Source organism: Lycium barbarum, chromosome 10 (assembly GCF_019175385.1).
Source record: "Lycium barbarum isolate Lr01 chromosome 10, ASM1917538v2, whole genome shotgun sequence".
Classification (NCBI taxonomy): domain Eukaryota; kingdom Viridiplantae; phylum Streptophyta; class Magnoliopsida; order Solanales; family Solanaceae; genus Lycium; species Lycium barbarum.
The window spans coordinates 122,273,294-122,292,939 of record NC_083346.1 but is presented as its reverse complement, the minus strand read 5'-3'; the positions used below and the strand labels follow the sequence as shown (position 1 = coordinate 122,292,939).

General features: G+C 38.0%; 2 protein-coding genes across 4 annotated transcripts; one reads left to right on the top strand and one right to left on the bottom strand.

The window, feature by feature from the left end:
* The first annotated feature begins 706 nt into the window (after positions 1-706).
* LOC132613778 (NADPH HC-toxin reductase 1-like) lies at positions 707-14,377 on the top strand. Of its 3 annotated transcripts, XR_009572100.1 has the most exons (6): positions 711-966; positions 1,631-1,797; positions 10,670-10,882; positions 12,107-12,480; positions 13,157-13,947; positions 14,128-14,377. XR_009572100.1 is itself a non-coding variant. In XM_060327999.1 (5 exons), the coding sequence occupies exons 1-5, from the start codon at positions 837-839 to the stop codon at positions 13,308-13,310; spliced, it is 993 nt and encodes a 330-aa protein (XP_060183982.1). In that variant the 5' UTR covers positions 707-836; the 3' UTR covers positions 13,311-14,377. The 3 variants fall into 3 exon arrangements, 2 of the variants coding, with proteins under 2 accessions (XP_060183982.1, XP_060183981.1); XM_060327999.1 differs by having other exon boundaries at positions 707-966; positions 1,676-1,797; positions 13,157-14,377; XM_060327998.1 differs by having other exon boundaries at positions 13,157-14,377.
* A 91-nt stretch (positions 14,378-14,468) lies between these two features.
* On the bottom strand, positions 14,469-18,723 carry LOC132613777 (leucine-rich repeat receptor-like tyrosine-protein kinase PXC3). Its single transcript, XM_060327997.1, has 2 exons — positions 15,218-18,723; positions 14,469-15,111 (listed from the first exon to the last, which is right to left on the bottom strand). The coding sequence occupies exons 1-2, from the start codon at positions 17,565-17,567 to the stop codon at positions 14,786-14,788; spliced, it is 2,676 nt and encodes an 891-aa protein (XP_060183980.1). The 5' UTR covers positions 17,568-18,723; the 3' UTR covers positions 14,469-14,785.
* Positions 18,724-19,646: the final 923 nt, after the last annotated feature.

Below are 19,646 nucleotides of genomic sequence, written 5' to 3'. Positions count from 1 at the left end.
TAGAAGAACTTTTATACCATCAAATCATATCAAATAAAAGAACTTTTATACTGTCAAATCATATAAAATAAAAGGATTTTTATACAATCAAATCTTATAAAATATAATTACAAATAACTATTCATAAAAAATAAAAAATTAGTATCTTAGATGAGTTAAATTCAATAATACGATCAATAGTAAACAGGATTTTCACAAGGGAACTTTATCTACTATTTTATATGCATAAAATTACAAAATTTAATCTTATCTATACAGTGTGATTTTATAAAAGGGTTTCAAAGACCCTCTTCCGCTCTGGCTACAACAAATTAAAATATAAAATTAATTGTAAAAAATGCACATGAACTATCACTTTTTCGTGAGTTTAACATTCCAACTATCAGTTATTCTCTTTTTCTAACTGAATTATCATATTTATGTATTAAAGCACACTTAGGCCAACTATTAGTTGTTCCGTTTGCCTACCTGAACTATCAGAATCTACTCCACTAGATGTGTTTTAATACATAAATAGTCATAACTTAGGTAGGGAAAAAAATAACTGATAGTTGAGGTGTTATGATAGTTGGAGTGTGTTTTTTATCATTATTTCTAAAATATTGAAAAGTTCTTTGTTAGTGCTATCGTGCAAGATATCAATTAAACACGTGGCTTTAAATTCTATACAAGAAGGTCCACTCAAAGTACCTAACTCTGAAAGAACCACTAGTGCTATCATGCAATGAAATCACACATGTTGCTTTAAAGTCGCTCTCATGAAAGTATACAAAATTATAGTATTTGGCTGAGAAAAAAAAAAAAAAAAGTAAAGAAAGCTGAATAAGGAGGTATCCATGGAGGACAAGAATAGTAGAAATTCAAAAGTGGTATGTGTTACAGGTGGTGCAGGTTATATAGCTTCTTTTCTGGTGAAAAAACTTCTTGAAAAAGGTTACACAGTTCATGCCACCCTCAGGAACTTGGGTATGTAATCTTGATTTTCTTTTTTCTATCATATGAATGGTACGGATGGATGAGATTCGTCTATCCTTAACTAGAAGTCTCAACTTCAAATCCCTGGAGAAATTTCATAGGATGCTCATTGGCCACTTTGCGGCCTGGTCTTTGAAACTTAGTCATTATCATCCTGACATTTCAATTATAAAAATCAACATTAGGATAAAGGTTATTTTTCAACTATAAGGGCTAAAAAGTGATAATTTGTGATATTGTTGGGCAAATTTCTGGACTCTTGGTGTGATGGAGCATATCAATCCACCCTTAACTAGAATTATCATGTTCGAGCTCTGAGAATGAAAAAATATCATAAAAATAGTGCATGCTGGCCACTTTTCAGCCATATCTTTGAAAAATAGACACTATCATTCTGGAGAAAACTTGTGGTTCAGTCATAAAAAGGAACCCTTATCCTTTTAATGTGTCATATACGATGTGAATCAGATTAATCGGATCAGTGAGTTTTGAATATTGGTTGGTTAAATAAAAGAGAATTATTACTTGAATCAACACTATGTATGATGGAAACTTGCTTGTTTGAGTGGTTGTCAACTTTATTTGTCCAAATAGTACAAGAATAGAGGTTGTTGAAATACAATAAAAAGAAAAACAAATTGTGATAATTTTGCAGAGGATAAATCAAAGGTAGGCTTGTTGAAGAGGTTGCCTAATGCAGAGGGAAATTTGAAGCTATTTCAAGCTGATATCTATAGGCCAGAAGAATTTGAGCAAGCAATACAAGGCTGTGAATTTGTTTTCCATGTGGCCACTCCTTATATACATTCTGAGGGATCTCAGGTACCTAGTTTGATTTTTTAGATAAGAATAATACTCGGATTAGTTTGTGTGCATCTCGATAGTTCCACTGAGTTCTTATTGCTTTCCAACCAGTATATGTGCCTATTTTAGTTAGTTTTCTATTTTTTCACAACAATGTTGTTCGGGTAAATTTGTATGCACATCGACAATTTTACCAGATACCTACTTGTTGAAAAAATAAACTTGTTCACATTATATTTAATTTAGTTCATGAACTAGTCAATTAATGTATTAGGAGATACCTGAATTGGTGGAAAATTCTAGATTAGTCTAGTGAGTTCTTATTCATGTACTTGGAGGATGTGAAGTGTGAAATTATTAATAGTGATACATGTATGCTAGGCTAGATATATGGATGAATTCACCTATAAATAGTCATGTAATCTAGTCATTTGAATCAAGCCAAGTTGAATAGAAAATCATCTTTCCTCCATTTCTCTTCTAGTGAGTTTTGAGTGTTATTTGTGTTGTCTTGCTCTCCCAAATTTCCAACATTTGGTACCAGAGCCGGTGTGTTTGAGAGACAACAAAACGTAGAGAGAAAATGACTAACACCAATGGAATTCCATTCCAAGTTCGGATGCTCACTAAAGAAAATTATGGAAGTTGGTGCATCCGAATGAAGACTTTGCTTGGAGCCTATGATGTATGGGAAATTGTGGAGAGTGGCGTTAATGAAGAAGATGATGCCGCTGCGACAAAGAAGAAAGACCAAAAGGCACTCACACTCATCCATCAAAGTTTGGATGAAAAGATGTTCGAGAAGGTTGCAAATGCAACCAACTCCAAGCAAGCATGGGATATTCTTCAAACTTCCTTTAAAGGTTTGAACAAGGTGAAAAAGGTTCGTCTCCAAACCTTAAGAGGAGAATTTGAATCGCTGCAGATGAAGGAATCCGAATCAATTTCGGATTATATTTCAAGAGTCTTGCCGGTTGTCAATCAAATGAAGAGATATGGTGAAGAGTTGAATGATGATAGGATCGTTGCAAAAATATTACGATCCCTAGATTCAAAATTTAATTATATTGTTGTTTCCATTGAAGAGTCCAAGGACTTGGACACCATGACCATAGAAGAACTCACGGGTTCTTTGCAAGCACATGAAGAAAAGTTGAAGAAACCGAAACAAGAGTCGGTTGAACAAGCTTTGCAAGCAAAACTTTCTACGAAGGAGAAAGATGAAAGGCGTGGCTCACAACAAAGAGGTCGTGGGCGTGGAAGAGGTGGTAGTCAACCTCCGACCAAAGAAAATAGAAGTCAAGACTCCAACCAAGGAAGAGGCCGCGGAAGAGGTAGAGGATGGAGGTCAAATCAAGGAAGGTATGACAAATCAAATATTGAATGTTATACTTGTCATAAATATGGTCATTTTTCCTGGGAATGTAAAAATAATTTGAAGGAGATAAATAATTTTGTGGAAAGCAAAAATGAAGATGAAGACGACACTTTACTCATGGCATGTAAAGAAGAAGAAAGTGTAGAAAGAAATAAATGGTACCTTGATTAGAGTGCAAGCAACCATATTTGCGGGAAGAAGCATTTATTTGCTGAGTTTGAGGAATTTAATGGTGGCAACATCACTCTTGGAGACTCTTCAAAAGTTCAAATCAAAGGAAAAGATACGATTTTAATTCGTTTGAAAGATGGAAGTCATCAATTTATCTCCAATGTCATGTATATACCGGAAATGAAAAGTAATATTCGGAGTTTGGGACAGCTTTTGGAGAAAAATTATGACATTCATTTGAAAGATAAAAAGTTGACTATGAAAGATGAAAATGGGAGATTGTTAGCCAAAGTTCCTATGGCTAAAAATAAAATGTTTGTTTTGAATCTTCAAAGTGATGTACCAAGGTGCTTATTTTCATGTGTCAAAGATTCATCTTGGCTTTGGCATATGAGATTTGGCCATTTGAATTTTGATAGTCTAAGTTTGATGAAAAAGGAAAATACGGTGAAAGGGTTGCCAACCATTAACCATCCTAATCAGCTTTGCGAAGGATGTCTTTTTGAAAAGCAGTCAAGGAAAAGCTTTCCTAAAGAGTCATTAACAAGTGAACGGTGTCCTTTAGAGTTGATTCATATGGATGTGTGCAGACCTATCAAGCCAGCCTCACTTGGTAAAAGTAATTATTTCCTTCTCTTTATTGATGATTATTCTCGAAAAACTTGGGTATAGTTTTTGAAGGAAAAATCTGAGGTGTTTGTAAACGTCAAGAATTTTAAGAGCATGGTGGAAAAACAAAGTGGCTACCAAATAAAGTCACTTCGGTCCGATAATGGTGGAGAATTCACTTCAAATGAATTCACGGCTTTTTGTGGAAAAAATGGAATACGTTATTTTTTGACCGTTCCAAGATCGCCTCAACAAAATGGCGTGGTGGAGAGGAAGAATCGAACTATTCTCAACATGACAAGAAGTATGTTGAAGAGCAAAAATATGCCAAAGGAGTTTTGGGCTGAAGCAGTTGCTTGTGCGGTGTATTTATCAAATCGGTGTCACACCAAAAGTGTTCGTGGCAAAACACCGCAAGAGGCTTGGAGTGGTTTCAAACCAAAAGTCGCTCACTTGCGAGTGTTTGGAAGCATTGCTTATGCACATGTGCCGGATGAGAAGAGATCTAAGCTTGATGAAAAAAGTGAGAGGTATGTTTACGTTGGTTATGCGTAAAGATCTAAAGGTTATAAATTATATAACCCAAGAAATGGCAAGGTTACCATAAGCAGAGATGTTGAAGTTGATGAAGATAGTGCTTGGGAATGGAAATCTAAAGAGCAAGATTACTCTTTTAGTCCATTCCTTGATGATGAACATGATGAAGAAGTTATGGAGCAGCCTACTACACCACCTACAACACCTCCACCGCAAGTTCAAGAAGTTGGGAAATCAAGTTCAAGCAGTGTACCTCGAAAGTCTAGAAGTCTTCGAGACTTGTATGACGCAACGGAAGAAGTAACAGAAAATTTAAGTGATTTAACTCACTTTTTTTTATTGGTGGACAGTGAGCCTGTAAGTTATGAAGATGCTGCCGGTAATCCAAAATGGAGAGATGCGATGGATGAAGAAATCAGGGCAATCAAGAAGAATGACCCTTGGGAGTTGGCAAAACTTACAAAAGGAAAAAGCACCATTGGAGTCAAATGGGTTTACAAACTAAAGAAAAATTCCAAAGGAGAAGTAGAGAGGTACAAAGATTGGTAGCAAAGGGGTACAAGAAAAAGGCCGATATTGATTACGATGAGGTGTTTGCACTAGTTTCTCGTTTGGAGACAATCCGCTTGATTATTTCTTTGGCAGCTCAGAATCAGTGGAAAATCCATCAAATGGATGTGAAGTCGGCTTTCTTGAATGGGATTTTGGAGGAAGAAGTATACATTGAACAACCTTTGGGCTATAAGGTTGAAGGAGATGAAGATAAAGTGTTGCAATTGAAGAAGGCTCTTCATGGCTTGAAACGAGCTCCACGGGCTTGGAATTGTAGAATTGACAAATACTTCCAAGCAAATGGTTTTTTAAAGAGTCCACATGAGCATGCACTTTATGTAAAAAATAATGAAGATGGTGACACATTACTTGTTTGTTTGTATGTGGATGATTTGATCTTGACAGGAAATAATCCAAAGATGTTTGAATAATTCAAGAAATCAATGACAAGAGAATTTGAGATGACGGACATTGGCCTAATGTCATACTATCTTGGCATTAAAGTGGAGCAGAAGAATGATGGCATCTTTATTTCTCAAGGAGAACAAAGGAGATTCTCAAGAAAATTGAGATGGAGAATTGCAAGCCTGTTAGCACCCCCGTGGATTGTGGAGTTAAACTGTTCAAGCGTGAAGATGGAGAAAATATCAACCCCACATATTTCAAGAGTCTTGCTGGAAGCTTAAGGTATTTAACTTGTACGAGACCCGATATTCTTTTTGGTGTTGTACTTGTCAGTCGTTTTATGGAAACTCCAACAACTTCTAATTTAAAAGCAGCCAAAAGAATACTCCGGTACATCAAAGGTACACTTGATTATGGAATTTTTTATTCATCTTCCAAGGACTTCAAGCTTGTTGGCTATTGTGATAGCGATTGGGCTGGTGATGTTGATGACCGGAAAAGTACTACCGAGTTTGTTTTCCTTTTTGGAAATTCTGCATTTACATGGAATTCCAAGAAGCAACCAATTGTGACTTTGTCAACATGTGAAGTAGAGTATGTAGGAGCTTCTTCTTGTGTTTGTCATGCAATTTGGCTAAGGAGCTTGTTGGAAGAACTTCACCAACCACAAGAAGATGCAACTAAGATTTGTATTGATAACAAATCGGCCATTGCGTTGGCCAAGAACCCAGTGTTTCATGAAAGGAGCAAACATATTGATACTAAGTATCATTTCATTAGAGATTGCATATCGAAGAAGGAGGTAGAGCTTGAGTTTGTGAAATCTCAAGACCAAGTTGCGGACATTTTCACCAAGCCGTTGAAGACTAATATTTTTTAGAAGCTGCGGGTGGCTCTTGGAGTAGTGAATCAAGTTTAAAGGCGGATGTTGAAAAAATAAACTTGTTCACATTATATTTAATTTAGTTCATGAACTAGTAGATTAATGTATTAGGAGATACATGAATTGGTGGAAAATTCTAGATTAGTCTAGTGAGTTCTTATTCATGTACTTGGAGGATGTGAAGTGTGAAATTATTAATAGTGATACATGTATGCTAGGCTAGATATACGGATGAATTCACCTATAAATAGTCATGTAATCTAGCCATTTGAATCAAGCCGAGTTGAATAGAAAATCATTTTTCCTCTATTTCTCTTCTAGTGAGTTTTGAGTATTATTTGTGTTGTCTTGCTCTCCCAAATTTCCAACACTACTAACGCTCACTAGCACAACAACAACAACATACCCAGTGAAATCCCACAATGTGAGGTCTGGGGAGGGTAAAGTGTACGCAGACCATACCCCTATCTCGGAAGACAGGGAGGCTGTTTCCGAAAGACCCTCGACTCAAGAGAAATCACAACGAGAAAGGTTAGATAAGCACAAGCAGTTCAAAGCAGAATGCAAATGAAACTAAAGAAAGCGAATAAGTCAGAATAAAGCAGTCTGAAAAAAAGGGAACAGTAGCTACCACAGATAAATAAGATAATCGAAGTACAAGAAACCACATATAGTAGCAAGAAACAAAGGGCAATAGACTATAGATCGAAACAACGACTACCTACTAGCCTTCTACCCTAATCTGAGTCCTCCAAAACCTCATATCTAGGGTCATGTCCTCGGTAAGCTAAACTTGCGCCATGTCCTGTCTCGGCACCTCTCCCCAATACTTTTTCGGCCTACCCCGACCTCTTCTGAAACCATCCATAGCTAACCTCTCACACCTCCGCACTGGAGCGTCTCTGCCTCTCCTCCTCACATGCCCAAACCATCTCAGCCTCGTTTCCCTCATCTTGTCCTCCACTGAGGCCACTTCAACCTTATCCCGGATATCTTCATTCCTAATCCTATCTCGCCTGGTGTGCCCACACATCCATCGCAGCATTCTCATTTTCGCAACTTTCATCTTTTGGACATGAGAGCTCTTGACTTCCCAACACTCTGCCCCGTACAACAAGGTCAGTCTCACAACCACTTTGTAGAACCTGCCTTTAAGTTTTAGTGGCACCTTCTTATCACATAGCACTCCTGAAGCAAGCCTCCATTTCATTCACCCTGCACCAATACGATGTGAGACATCATCATCAATATCCCCATTTTCTTGTATAATAGACCCGAGATATTTGAAACTTCTTTTCTTTGGGATGACCTGGGTACCAAGCCTCACTTCCACGCCAGACTCATGTGTCACATCACTGAACTTGCATTCCATGTACTCTGTCTTGGTCCTACTCAACTTGAACCCTTTAGACTCCAGAGTTTGTCTCCAGACCTCCAGCTTAGCGTTCACTCCGCTGCGTGTCTCGTCAATCAAGACTATGTCATCCGCAAATAACATACACCATGGCACCTCACCTTGAATTCGCCGCGTCAGACAATCCATCACTAGAGCAAATAAAAATGGGCTAAGAGCTGATCCTTGGTGCAACCCCATTTTCACTGGGAAGTACTCCGAATCTCCTCCCACTGTCCTTACCCTGGTCTTGGCTCCCTCATACATGTCCTTGATCGCCCTAGTGTGCGCTACAGGTACACCTTTGGCCTCCAAGCATCTTCATAAAACCTCTCTTGGCACTTTGTCGTAAGCCTTTTCTAGGTCGATGAAAACCATGTGCAGGTCCTTCTTCCTCTCCCTATACTGCTCCACCAGTCTCCTCACAAGATGGATGGCTTCTGTAGTCGAGCGCCCCGGCATGAATCCGAACTGGTTCTCTGAAATGGGCACGCCTCTTCTCACCCTCATCTCCACCACCCTTTCCCACACCTTCATAGTGTGGCTTATCAGCTTGATCCCTCTATAGTTGTTGCAACTTTGAATATCACCTTTGTTCTTATACAAAGGGACCATCATACTCCACCTCCATTCCTCAGGCATCTTCGCCGTCTTAAAAATAACATTAAACAATCCAGTCAACCACTCCAAACCTGCCCTGCCCGCACTCTTCCAAAACTCCCCAGGGATCTCGTCAGGACCGGTAGCTCTTCCCCTGCGCATCCTGCGAACAGCACCCTTAACCTCCTCCACCTTTATACTCCTACAATACCCAAAGTCGCGACGCCTCTCAGAGTACTCCAAATCTCCCAACACAATGTCTCTCTCACCTTCCTCGTTCAAGAGTTTATGGAAGTATGACTACCATCTCCGTCTAATGAGAGCTTCCTCTACCAATACTTTGTCATCCTCATCCTTGACGCACTTTACTCGATCCAAGTCCCGTGCCTTTCTCTCCCTCACCTTGGCTAGCCTGAACAACTTCGTATCCCCGCCTTTGTCCTCTAGTTCTGCATATAGACGTTCGAAAGCTGCCGTTTTTGCCGTCGAAACTGCCAACTTTGCTTCCTTTCTCGCAATCTTATACGTTTCCCTAGTCGTCCGCTTCTCCTCCTCATCTTTGCTGTCTACCAACCTCGCGTACGCCACTTTCTTTGCTTCCACCTTTTCCTGGACTTCTCCATTCCACCACCAGTCCCCACATCGCCTACCACGGCGACCTCTCGAGACTCCCAGGACATCTCTAGCTGTTTCCCTAATGCAGCTCGCCGTCCTCTCCACATACTGCTCGCGTCCCCCCTACTCTCCCAAGCCCTCATAGCCATCAACTTCTCCCCCATCTCCTGGGCACTCGACAAAGTCAGACTCCCCCACCTGATCCTTGGCAGGTCATCCGCGACCCTCTTCCTCGTAATCCCCAAATCCATCACCAAAAGCTTATGTTGGGTCGTAAGGTTCTCACCCGGAATGACCTTACAGTCTTTACAAAGACCTTTATCCTCTTTTCTAAGGAGCAAAAAGTCTATCTGCGTCGCAGCCGTCGAACTACGAAAGGTTACCAAATGCTGCTCCCTCTTCGGGAAACGCGAGTTGGCTACTACCAATCCAAAGGCTTTAGCGAAATCCAGAAGTGAGACTCCTCCTCCATTCTTGACTCCGAGGTCGAAACCTCCATGCTCATCATCATAACCCCCCGAGGTTGAGCCGATGTGTCCATTGAAATCTCCCCCTATGAATAACTTCTCGATGGACGGTATACCTCCCACTACTTCATCCAAATCCTCCCAGAAGCGCCTCTTCTCCTCCTCGTCCAAGCCCGCTTGTGGCGCGTAAGCACTAATAATGTTCAAGGTAAACCCTTCCACAACTAACTTAACCGCCATCATCCGGTCATTTACCCTCCTAACCTCTACGGCCTGGTCCCTTAGCTCACTAACTACTAAAATACCTACCCCATTCCTATACATTGACTTACCCGAGAACCAGAACTTATACCCGTCCATATCCTTAGCTTTAGATCCTACCCATTTGGTCTCCTAGATGCAAGCTATATTAATCTTCCTCTCCTTAAGAATCTTAACTAGCTCTATAGACTTCCCCGTCAAAGTCCCAATGTTCCAGGACCCTACTCTCAACCTAGACGCTCCCTGCCCCCACTTACCCCCTCTAACCCTAGCCCCATCCCCGACCGAGAACATGACCCTAGTCTACCATCACTCACTATAGCTCACTAGCACATAAACGTAAATATTTTTATAACGATGATCTCCGGATCAACTTGTGGACGTATATTGTTCCATTGAGTGCCTGTTCTCCCATGGTTTTGACCTATTCCGTTGGTTGTTAGGCTACACTTTCGGTGCTCGTCAGGGTTGGAGCTACACTTGCCAAAAGGTGATCAGTTGAAAACTTTTTGTTGAAAAATTATATTGTGTAGAGGTGTGACCTAGTGATCAATGAAGCGAATGGTGAACCATGAGGTCTCGAGTTCAAATTCCAGTGGAGGCAAGAAGCACCATGTGATTTCTTCCCAGTTGTCCAAGTCTTAGTGGGCACTGGGAAGAGTTATCTGATACCTGTGTTAGTGGGTGATAACAGGTACTCAGTGGAATAGTTGTCATCTACCCAAACTTTGGTGGGCAGAGTTACCCAATACCTGTGTTGGTGGGAGGTAGCAAGTACTAGCTGGAGTAGTTGAGGTGCGCGCAAGTTTGCTTGGACATCATCATCATAAATTAATACTATGATACTATGTGTATAAGTCAAATATTACTTTTCATGCATATATATTAAATCTTAAACATCCTTGGTGAAACTCTTGATTTAGTCATTGCTACTAGTATCTTCATTTATCAAAATATTACTATTATATATGGAATTTGAATGATTTATTTATTTGTTTGGAAATTGAATGTTGTAACAGTACAAGAATAAGTTAGAAGCAGCAGTTGCATCAGTGAAGAATATTGGAATGGCTTGTATAAATTCTGGTACTGTGAAGAGGCTTATATATACTGGCACTGTTCTTGCTGCTTCACCATTAAAGGATGATGGCAATGGCTTCAAAGATTTGATGGATGAAACATGTTGGACTCCTCTCAATGTCCACTTCCCTTATGGTGATGATCTTGTTACGGTAAATTTTCTAATTCTCATTATTATCTTTCTATTTGGTCAATTGCAATAAAATATAGAATAGATAATGGTCAAAAACACATTTTAAATATTATTTTTTCACGAGTTTCGTCCCTCAATTATCAGTTGTTCCCTTTCCTACCTGAACTATCACCATCTATGTATTAAAACACACCTGGTGATAGTTCAAGTAAGAAAAAGCAAACAACTCGTAGTTGGCCTAGTCAGCTTCAAGGTGTGTTTTAATACATAAATGGTGATAGTTCAGGTAGGAAAGGGGAACAACTAAGAGTTGGCCTAGTCAACTTCGAGGTGTGTTTTAATACATAGATGGTAATAATTCAAGTAGGAAAAGGGAACATCTAATAGTTAGGGTATGAGACTCGTGAAAAAATGATAGTTCAGGTTTGTTTTTGACTATTAACTCAATATACAAATAATGATAAAATAGAACACTTAAAAATGAACAAGCTTTTGTACTTTAGATGCTAACGGGCAACATGTTAATGAAATAAAAATAAATAACAACAGAAGTTATTAGCAATCACAAATGTTTGAATTAACTATATCTTAAGAATATGTTTTAGAAACGGTGGTTAGCAATAAAATTTACTTTTCTATAACGATGGTGTCCGAGCCAATTTTTGCGCACCTCAACTATTTCTCTTGGTTCCTGTTACCTCCTACCAATGCAGGTATTAAATAGTTCTGTCCACTGTGAGGCTTGTATATATGGGGAGAAGTCAAGGTTGCGCGCTTCCATTGATCACTAGATCCCACCTTTGGTCCTTAACAACAATATTATTTTAATTTTTATAAATAATAATAATATGTCTTACTTTCCATTTTAGTTTGTTTCTTAACTCCAACATTTTCATTTATCTCTAAAGAGACTTTCTTATAGAAAGGACATGATATGTTTAAGACCACACACTTTGAATGGTATTCCCGATTTGTTCTATAGATCTTTTTAAAACCACGAAATTGATCATAAGTCTTTTTTTTCATTCTTAAACTCCGTTTTCAATCTAGCTAAGACACATAAATGAAACAAAGGGACTTAGCACCCCGGTTTGTGAGTTTTGTTGTGTATGTAGTTTCTGAGTATTCCTTGATCATTTCATCCAAGAAGAAAAGTCTCTCTATGAACTGCCTAAACAAGAAATATCGAAGAGCAAAAAATGCGAAAAAATGACGTTATTTTTTCTCTTTTTGAATGGTATAGGACTATGTGGAATCAAAGACAACATGTGAGAAAGAAATCTTGAACTTTGGGAAATTACATGGAATTGAGGTTGTAAGCTTAGGTTGTGGTCTTGTTGGAGGTACAACACTCTTGTCAAATATCTCACCAAGCATGGCTAATATATTGTCAGTGGTAACTGGTGAAGAAATTTATTACAAACAATTCAAGTTCCTAGAAGAGGCTATTGGTAAAGTACCAATTGTACACATTGAAGATGTCTGTGAAGCTCACATTTTTTCAATGGAAAATAATTCTATGGAGGGTAGATTCTTGTGTGCTAGCTCCTTTGTTTCTACTGCAGAAATTGCAAGTTACTACCAAGAGAAATACCCTGAGTTTCATATCAATCAAAGGTAAGAAACTTATCTTAAATTCATTTGAATTCATATTGGATGTAGTTCTTGAAATTTTCTTTGTACGCTTGAGATTTGAGGCAATGAACAAATAAAGCAAGAGTCTTGTAAAAGGTTTTTACATTATAAGGTGACTTAAAAATGACTTCTATAAGTTGAACTTTGTTTTTCTGGAGGTGGCCAGCATACTCTTAATGCTGAGGAATGCAATAGTACCAGTTTCCAAAAAAAAAAAAAAATGACTTCTATAAGTTATATATACTGTTAGCGTAAAGAGTTTTTACATATCATGTTACTTTTAATCGTTGTAGCAGGTAAGTTGTTTATTTTCCAGATTACAAATCTCATATTTTAGGGCTTTTACCTGTAGATATCCTGGTGTAAAAAATTCTTCACACTGACGGGTTTTATAAATTAAACCTGTAACTTATATAGCAAACATGAATTGGGAAACCTACATAACATGGTACTGATCGGACCTAGTCGGAAATTATATTGATACTATAAAAAAAAAAAAAAAAAAAAAAAAAAAAAAAAGGTATCGGTGTATGCAAGTATAAAATGTAGTCCTTCAAATTTGTTAAAAGTAGACTAAAAGTGCATTTTAATATATTTGAAGGACTATGTTGCTAATTTTTTAAATTTCTTTTTATATATATTCCCATTTAAAAAACAGGTACTTGGATGATCCAAAGAGAGAAGTGAAGTGGGGATCAAATAAGCTTATGGAGAAGGGTTTTGTGTACAAATATGATATAAAGAAGATATTGGATGATACTATTAGCAGTGCAAAGGAACTTGGAGTCCTCAACCTACCATCACCTGTTTAATGGGAAATTCTAATTTCCATATGTGAAAAATATTTACTTGCATCCGGTGTTTGTAACAATTCACTTCTGAGAAAAAATTTATAGCCACACAAATGCTATGACTTCTTTAAGATCACGACTTGCAAAAGTCTTATATGGCCACACAAATTATACCAAATAAATTGGAATGGAGAGAGTAGTAATAGTGTCTCTATACAACACTTTGCAGTCAAGTGGAAGGAAGCCGTAGAATCATGTGGTAAAAATTTCCTCGCACCAGGTGTTTACATCGACCTGATGAAAACATGACATGTGTCTGTGCACATACTTTATCAGTAAATCATAGTTAATTAATACACATTTTCACCTAAATTTACGACTTAACCATGACAAATGATATGATTTGGTGTAAATACCGAGTGGTTGGCCGGTAACTTTGAGTATTTTCTATCCAGTGCAGTATCCCTTCTTTTTTAATAGGCTGTGCTCCTAAATTTCAGTTCCTCCGTACTGCGGATCGCATTTCAGTTGGGGCATTTCAGGTCATTTCAGGGCAAGCGGATCATTTATTATGAAGAGGATGAGCTTCAAGAGAACGATTCATAGTTCTTGCAGAGTGGAACCATGCAATACCAAACAAACGTTACGACATATAAATGTATCTGCTTTACCTCCAGGAATGTCTGATAAAAATTTCACTGCTAATTTGATGTGTGTTTTCAGAATCTTGAAATGCATAACTCACTGATCTTTATTTAATGCTGTGAAGAATCCACTGAATATTTTAAGCGCTTAACTCTGCCCGTGGAATTAACCACTGATTCTTGCGTTACATTAGGTTACTTACATCACACCCCTCTGGCGTGCGGCCCTTCTGCGGACCCTACATGAACGCAGGATGCTTGGTGCACCGGGCTGCCCTTTTTTAACTCAGATGTGATGATCTTCCTAGGTCTATAGAGAAGTTTTCTGGTCAGAAATTTATGTAAAGATTTGATTCAGGGTTACCTAGCCCTCCCTCAAATAGTGTTCTTGTTTCTTGACTAATATTAGAGGAATAACATAGAAAGAAAGTTGTAAGTTGAATAGTAACATTCCCTGAAAAATTGTGCGCTGATGAAGATGCTTTAACTATGATTGAATTTAATTTGGAAGCAATGTACCAGAAAAGACAACAAGAAAAGAAAAGCTCAGTCTATTTGTAAACATATCATCCTAGTGAGATATTAATCTGCATCACTTACATTTACATCTTTTGGATAAAAAATAACTCTTGATCACATAATTGAAGGCTTGAAGCCCCAAAACAAAATGGTAAAGACACATCATACCCTTAAGAATTCGACCATTTTGTCCTCTCGACTAAGAATGTCGCACACTTGTAATTTTACAGAAGCATTCACATACACAGGACCAAGATTGTAATTTGACAGGCGCATTCACATACAAAGGACCAAGATCGAGACATACTTTGATTTGACGATACGAACTTCCATTTAGCTTTCCGTGATTTCTTGCAGCATTTCTACCACCTTCTTCATCTTTGGTCGTTTTGCTGGTGTCACGTCAGTGCATAGCAACGCAACCTTCAGCGCTGCTAACATTTCCTTTCTCCAAGAAAATGAAATGGTGCTGAGCTTTGCATCGAGTATCTGCTCTGGTGTTTCCCCTCTTACAGGTGCACCTTGTACCCACTTCACCAAATCTATTCCTTCACCAAAAGCTTCGTCAACGGGCAGTCGGGTGGTAAGGATCTCGAGCAAAACAACCCCGTAGCTGTAAACGTTTCCAGGAGCTGTTACTTGCATTGTATATGCGTACTCTGTTGAGAAAAAGACAAACAAAAACAAGTCAATAACAGAGTCACAATTAATCTCTATAAACGAAAAAAAAAAGAAATATAAGTATGTGTTCAAATGAAAGAATACCTGGAGGAATATATCCAAATGAGCCAGCAACAGCACTGATACTCGCAGTCCCTCTAGACGGATCGAGAAGCCTAGATATTTCAACTTCACTAACCAAAGGCCTGAAATTTGAATCAAGAAGCACATTCCCGGAGGAAATGTCGAGATGGATGATCGCCACATTATGAAGGAAAGCCAATCCTTCTGCAACTCCGGTGGCAATGGCAAGTCTCGTTGGCCAGTCGGGTTTATATTCAGTTTCTCTCTGGCTAGGGTTATGAAGATATTGAGTCAACGTTCCGTTAGCGTAATATTCATGCAACAGAAGAACGACATCTTCATAGATTCCAAACCCGATGGGCCTAGCAAGATTATCATGAACGAGTTTACTAAGCTTCTCTAGCTCTCTGATCATCTTACTCTGGTGATGAATTATAGTTTTGTCCATAGACTTTAACTTCTTCACCGACAAAATTATCCCCGAAGGCATTTCCGCTTTATACACAGTGCTGAAAGTACCAACACAAATCTTATTCGAGTCTTTCATGACCGCCTTTACAATTGCATCAAAATCAATCGCTTGCTTTAGATTGTCAACGAATATGTTCCCCGCTAGTATCACCGGTTTGCTAGATATTTCATCATCATCTCCAACCTTTCCAGCTTCCTTTGCAGCTTTCTCTTGTTTCTCCCTCATCATGAACAGCAAAACAACTACAGTAACTGATATGAAAACTGCCAAACCAGAACCGATAACAGTCAAAACTATTCGATAAGAAACCTTGTGACCTTCATAACTGTTTAAATCTCCACAACCATCACTCAAAGGATCACCACATAGCCCTTTGTTTCCAAGAAAACTTGAATTAGGACTTTTCTGAAAGGGTGCAAAAGTCGGTATTGGACCGGCTAATTGATTGCTCGAAAAATTAACCTCTATCAAACTCTGCATGCCTTTCAATGCGGGCGGAATATTCCCAATGAGTCGATTATTAGAAACATCTAAAGAAACCAACTTGTCAAGTTTTCCTAAATCTTGAGGCAATTTGCCGTGGAGATGATTATGACTCAAATTCAACGAAATTTGCAAGTTCATATGACCAATCTCAGGAGGGATATTTCCAGTAAGTTCATTATTCCCCATTTGCAACTCAAGCAACTTTACACAGTTCCCTATCTCATAAGGTATTTCCCCTCGAATCGAATTCTCCCCCAAAAGCAAATATTGCAATCTTGAAGTGTTGCATATATCCGCCGGTATCGTGCCGTTGAATTTGTTGTTGCTTAAGTCAAGCTTATTGAGATTCTTGCACTTAAGAACTGACGTTGGAATCTCTCCATAAAGGTTATTACCAGAAACAATCAATTCTTGAAGATTGTTTAGCTGACCAAACTCACTAGGAATAGTTCCATTAAACTCATTTGAAGCTAAGTTAAGAAGAGTTAAATTAGAGCACTTAGCAAACTCTGGTACAATTTCACCAGACAAATTGTTACTATCAGCTTCAAAATAAGTAAGACTACTGATATTCCCAATTGATTTAGGGATGCCTCCAATCAACTTGTTATTACCAATTCTAATACTTGAAAGTCCTTTACAATTCCCAATCGAATCAGGAATCATTCCGGTCAACTTATTCTGAGTTAGAACAAGAAATTCAAGATTCCCATTAGCACAAATGCTCTCAGGAATAGTACCTTCAAGTTGGTTTGAGTGAAGGTTCAACAAAGAAAGCTCAGAGTACAATCCTAAGTTAACAGGAACATCACCACTAAACTCATTCTCATAAGCTGTAAAAACCTTAAGATTGGTCAAATTACCAATCCACATTGGGATAGAACCATTCAAGAAGTTACTAAATATTTGAAACTCTTGCAAATTCACCAACCCTTTAAGCTCATCAGGTAAACCTCCAGTAAGCCAGTTTTTTGATAGGTTCAATGCCTTAATGTTTCTAAGCTTACCTAATTCACTAGGAACTGAGTTTCGAAATTTGTTAAAAGACAAATCAAGAAACTGAAGCTCAGACATGTTTCCAAATGCAACTGGAATAGACCCTTGGAAGTTATTATTAGAAAGGTCTAGAAACTTCAATGCTTTGAGCTCAGATATTAGAGTCAAATTACCTTGTAATCTAAAACCAGAAAGATCAAGTCTTTCTACAATTGAACTGTTGTTTGAGCTGCAAACAATGCCATTCCAAGAACAGAAATCAGTTGTATTTAGACCCCATCCAGGGACTGATAACTCCTTCCCAATTGCTTCCACTACATTTTGATCATCAAAAACTAACTGGGAATTCCCAAGTTGGAATCTTGATAGCAAACCAACTAGGAAAAACACAGTTAACAAAATGCTCAAAAGTGACATTCTTCAATTTTTTTCAAGAAAACACCTTTCTCTTCAATTTCTTGTTCTTTTTCCCTCTAAAACAACCAAATGGGAATTTTCAACAGAACCTCTTCTTTATTTTTCCTCTTTTTTTTTTGGGGGGGGGGGGGGGGGGGGGGGGTGGGTCGTGCGGTGGGGTGGGTGAAAAAAGGGGGTTTAGATAGAAAAAAATTGAGTCTTGAAATGCTCAAGAGGTTGTTTTTCTAAAGTAAACACCTTTTCTTTAATTTCTTCTTCCTTTTCTCTCCAAAACAACCAAATGGAACAATCAAGAATGCATTAATGAAAAATATGGGGTTTATAGATAGAAAAAAATTGAGTCTTGAAATGCTCAAGAGTTTGTTGTCAAAGAAAACACCTTTTTGCTTCAATTTTTCTTCTTCTGTCTTCCTTTTCCCTCCAAAACAACCAAATGGAACAATCAAGAATCCATTAATGATAATAATGTTACACTAAAATTTTCTAAAGAATTTGAGTGAGTGTGTGTGGGTAAGGGGGTGGGGTGGAAGAAAAAAGGGAGTCTTGAAATGCTCAAACAATGTGACTAGTTGAAGGTGAGTATTCCATTTAAGGAATCTTGAAAATGAAACATAACCAAAAAGCTAGGAAGTCCTTAAATTAAGGAAATAAAATGTAACCAAGTAGAACTCATGACAAGAAATGAAGAAAACATTGTGTATAGAAGAAGAAAACAAACAAACAAACAAAACACTTAAAAACAAAGGGACACAGAAAACCTGGGACTATGCTAGAATGCTAGACTAGGTGAGCTGAAACAAAAAATATTAAGGAGTGAAAAAATAAAAATAAAGAACAAGGGACTAATTGGTATACTCCTTGTTAGTAGTACTAAAAGTTGCAGAAAACAAAATTTAGATTAAGGTTGCAGGAAAAACATAGAGAAGATTGTGGGGGGTTTTGGTGGGGAAGGGGGGTAGGGGGATGTGTACAATGTTGATTATGTAACTGATTTTCAAGGGGGGCAGGTGTTTCTGTGTGTGTCTGTGTGTTATTATGTCTGTTGTGTATTTCTATGTATCTTTAGACAGAAAGAGTGGCATAAGAAGAGGGAAAGTGTGTAGGGAATTTCTGAAAAAAAGGTGAAAAAGAGGAACTTTGAGTACTGAGTAGAACTATAGAGGAATCAACTCAGAGTAGTAGTTAATTGTTTATCAACCATTTGTATTTAAAGCTCACTTCCTTGATTAATTTGGATTCGTGTTACTCTCTCCGGATAGAAAAGAGTGTCAATTTAGTCATTTACACACCCATTAAGAAAATACTAACTCCTAGATAAAAATGAATAATTTGACTAAACTACCTCTAATTAAACAGGTATTGGAATTTGATCACTTAACACTTAATAGGGGCAAATCTAAAAAAATAAGGTTAATTCTTTCTTGATTTGATAAGTGAACACTCTTTTTGACCCAAGAAAAAAAGACTAAGTGGACAGTCTTTTTAATCCGGAAGGAGTCTTATGCTATTTAAAGCGTTTTCTACCCCGAAATTTTCAGTCCAGCTGGAAAGTTCTCAATTCCGGCTCAAATTCAAACCTTTAATTAAGAATGAAAGGATCTCTGATTCACGACAGGCGGACTCAATATGGGGTTAAAGTGTTATCTATCAAGGGATTCATTATTCCGATTCGAAAGTTTTCTGTTTGAATTAGAACCTCTAATTATGAGGTTGAAGCGCTCTTATTCAAGAGACGCTCTATTCTGGTTCTAAAGTTTTCTTGGCTCGAATTCGTACCTCTAATTAAGAATAAAAGGATCTCAAATTTGTAACATGATGGGATAAAAAGGCCCTCTATCAAGAGATTCTCTATTTTGGTTTGAAAGATCTCAATATCGGATCGAATTCAAACCATTAATTAAGACCGAAAGGATCCCTGGTTCACGAGGGATAGACTCATTATGCGGTTAAAGTGCTCCCTACCTAGGCATTCTCCATTTTGACTCAAAATTTCTCGGTTTCGGCTTGAATTTGAACTTGTAAATAAGATTAAAAGGATCTCGGATTTGTGACGTGTAGGTTCATTATGGGGTTAAAACA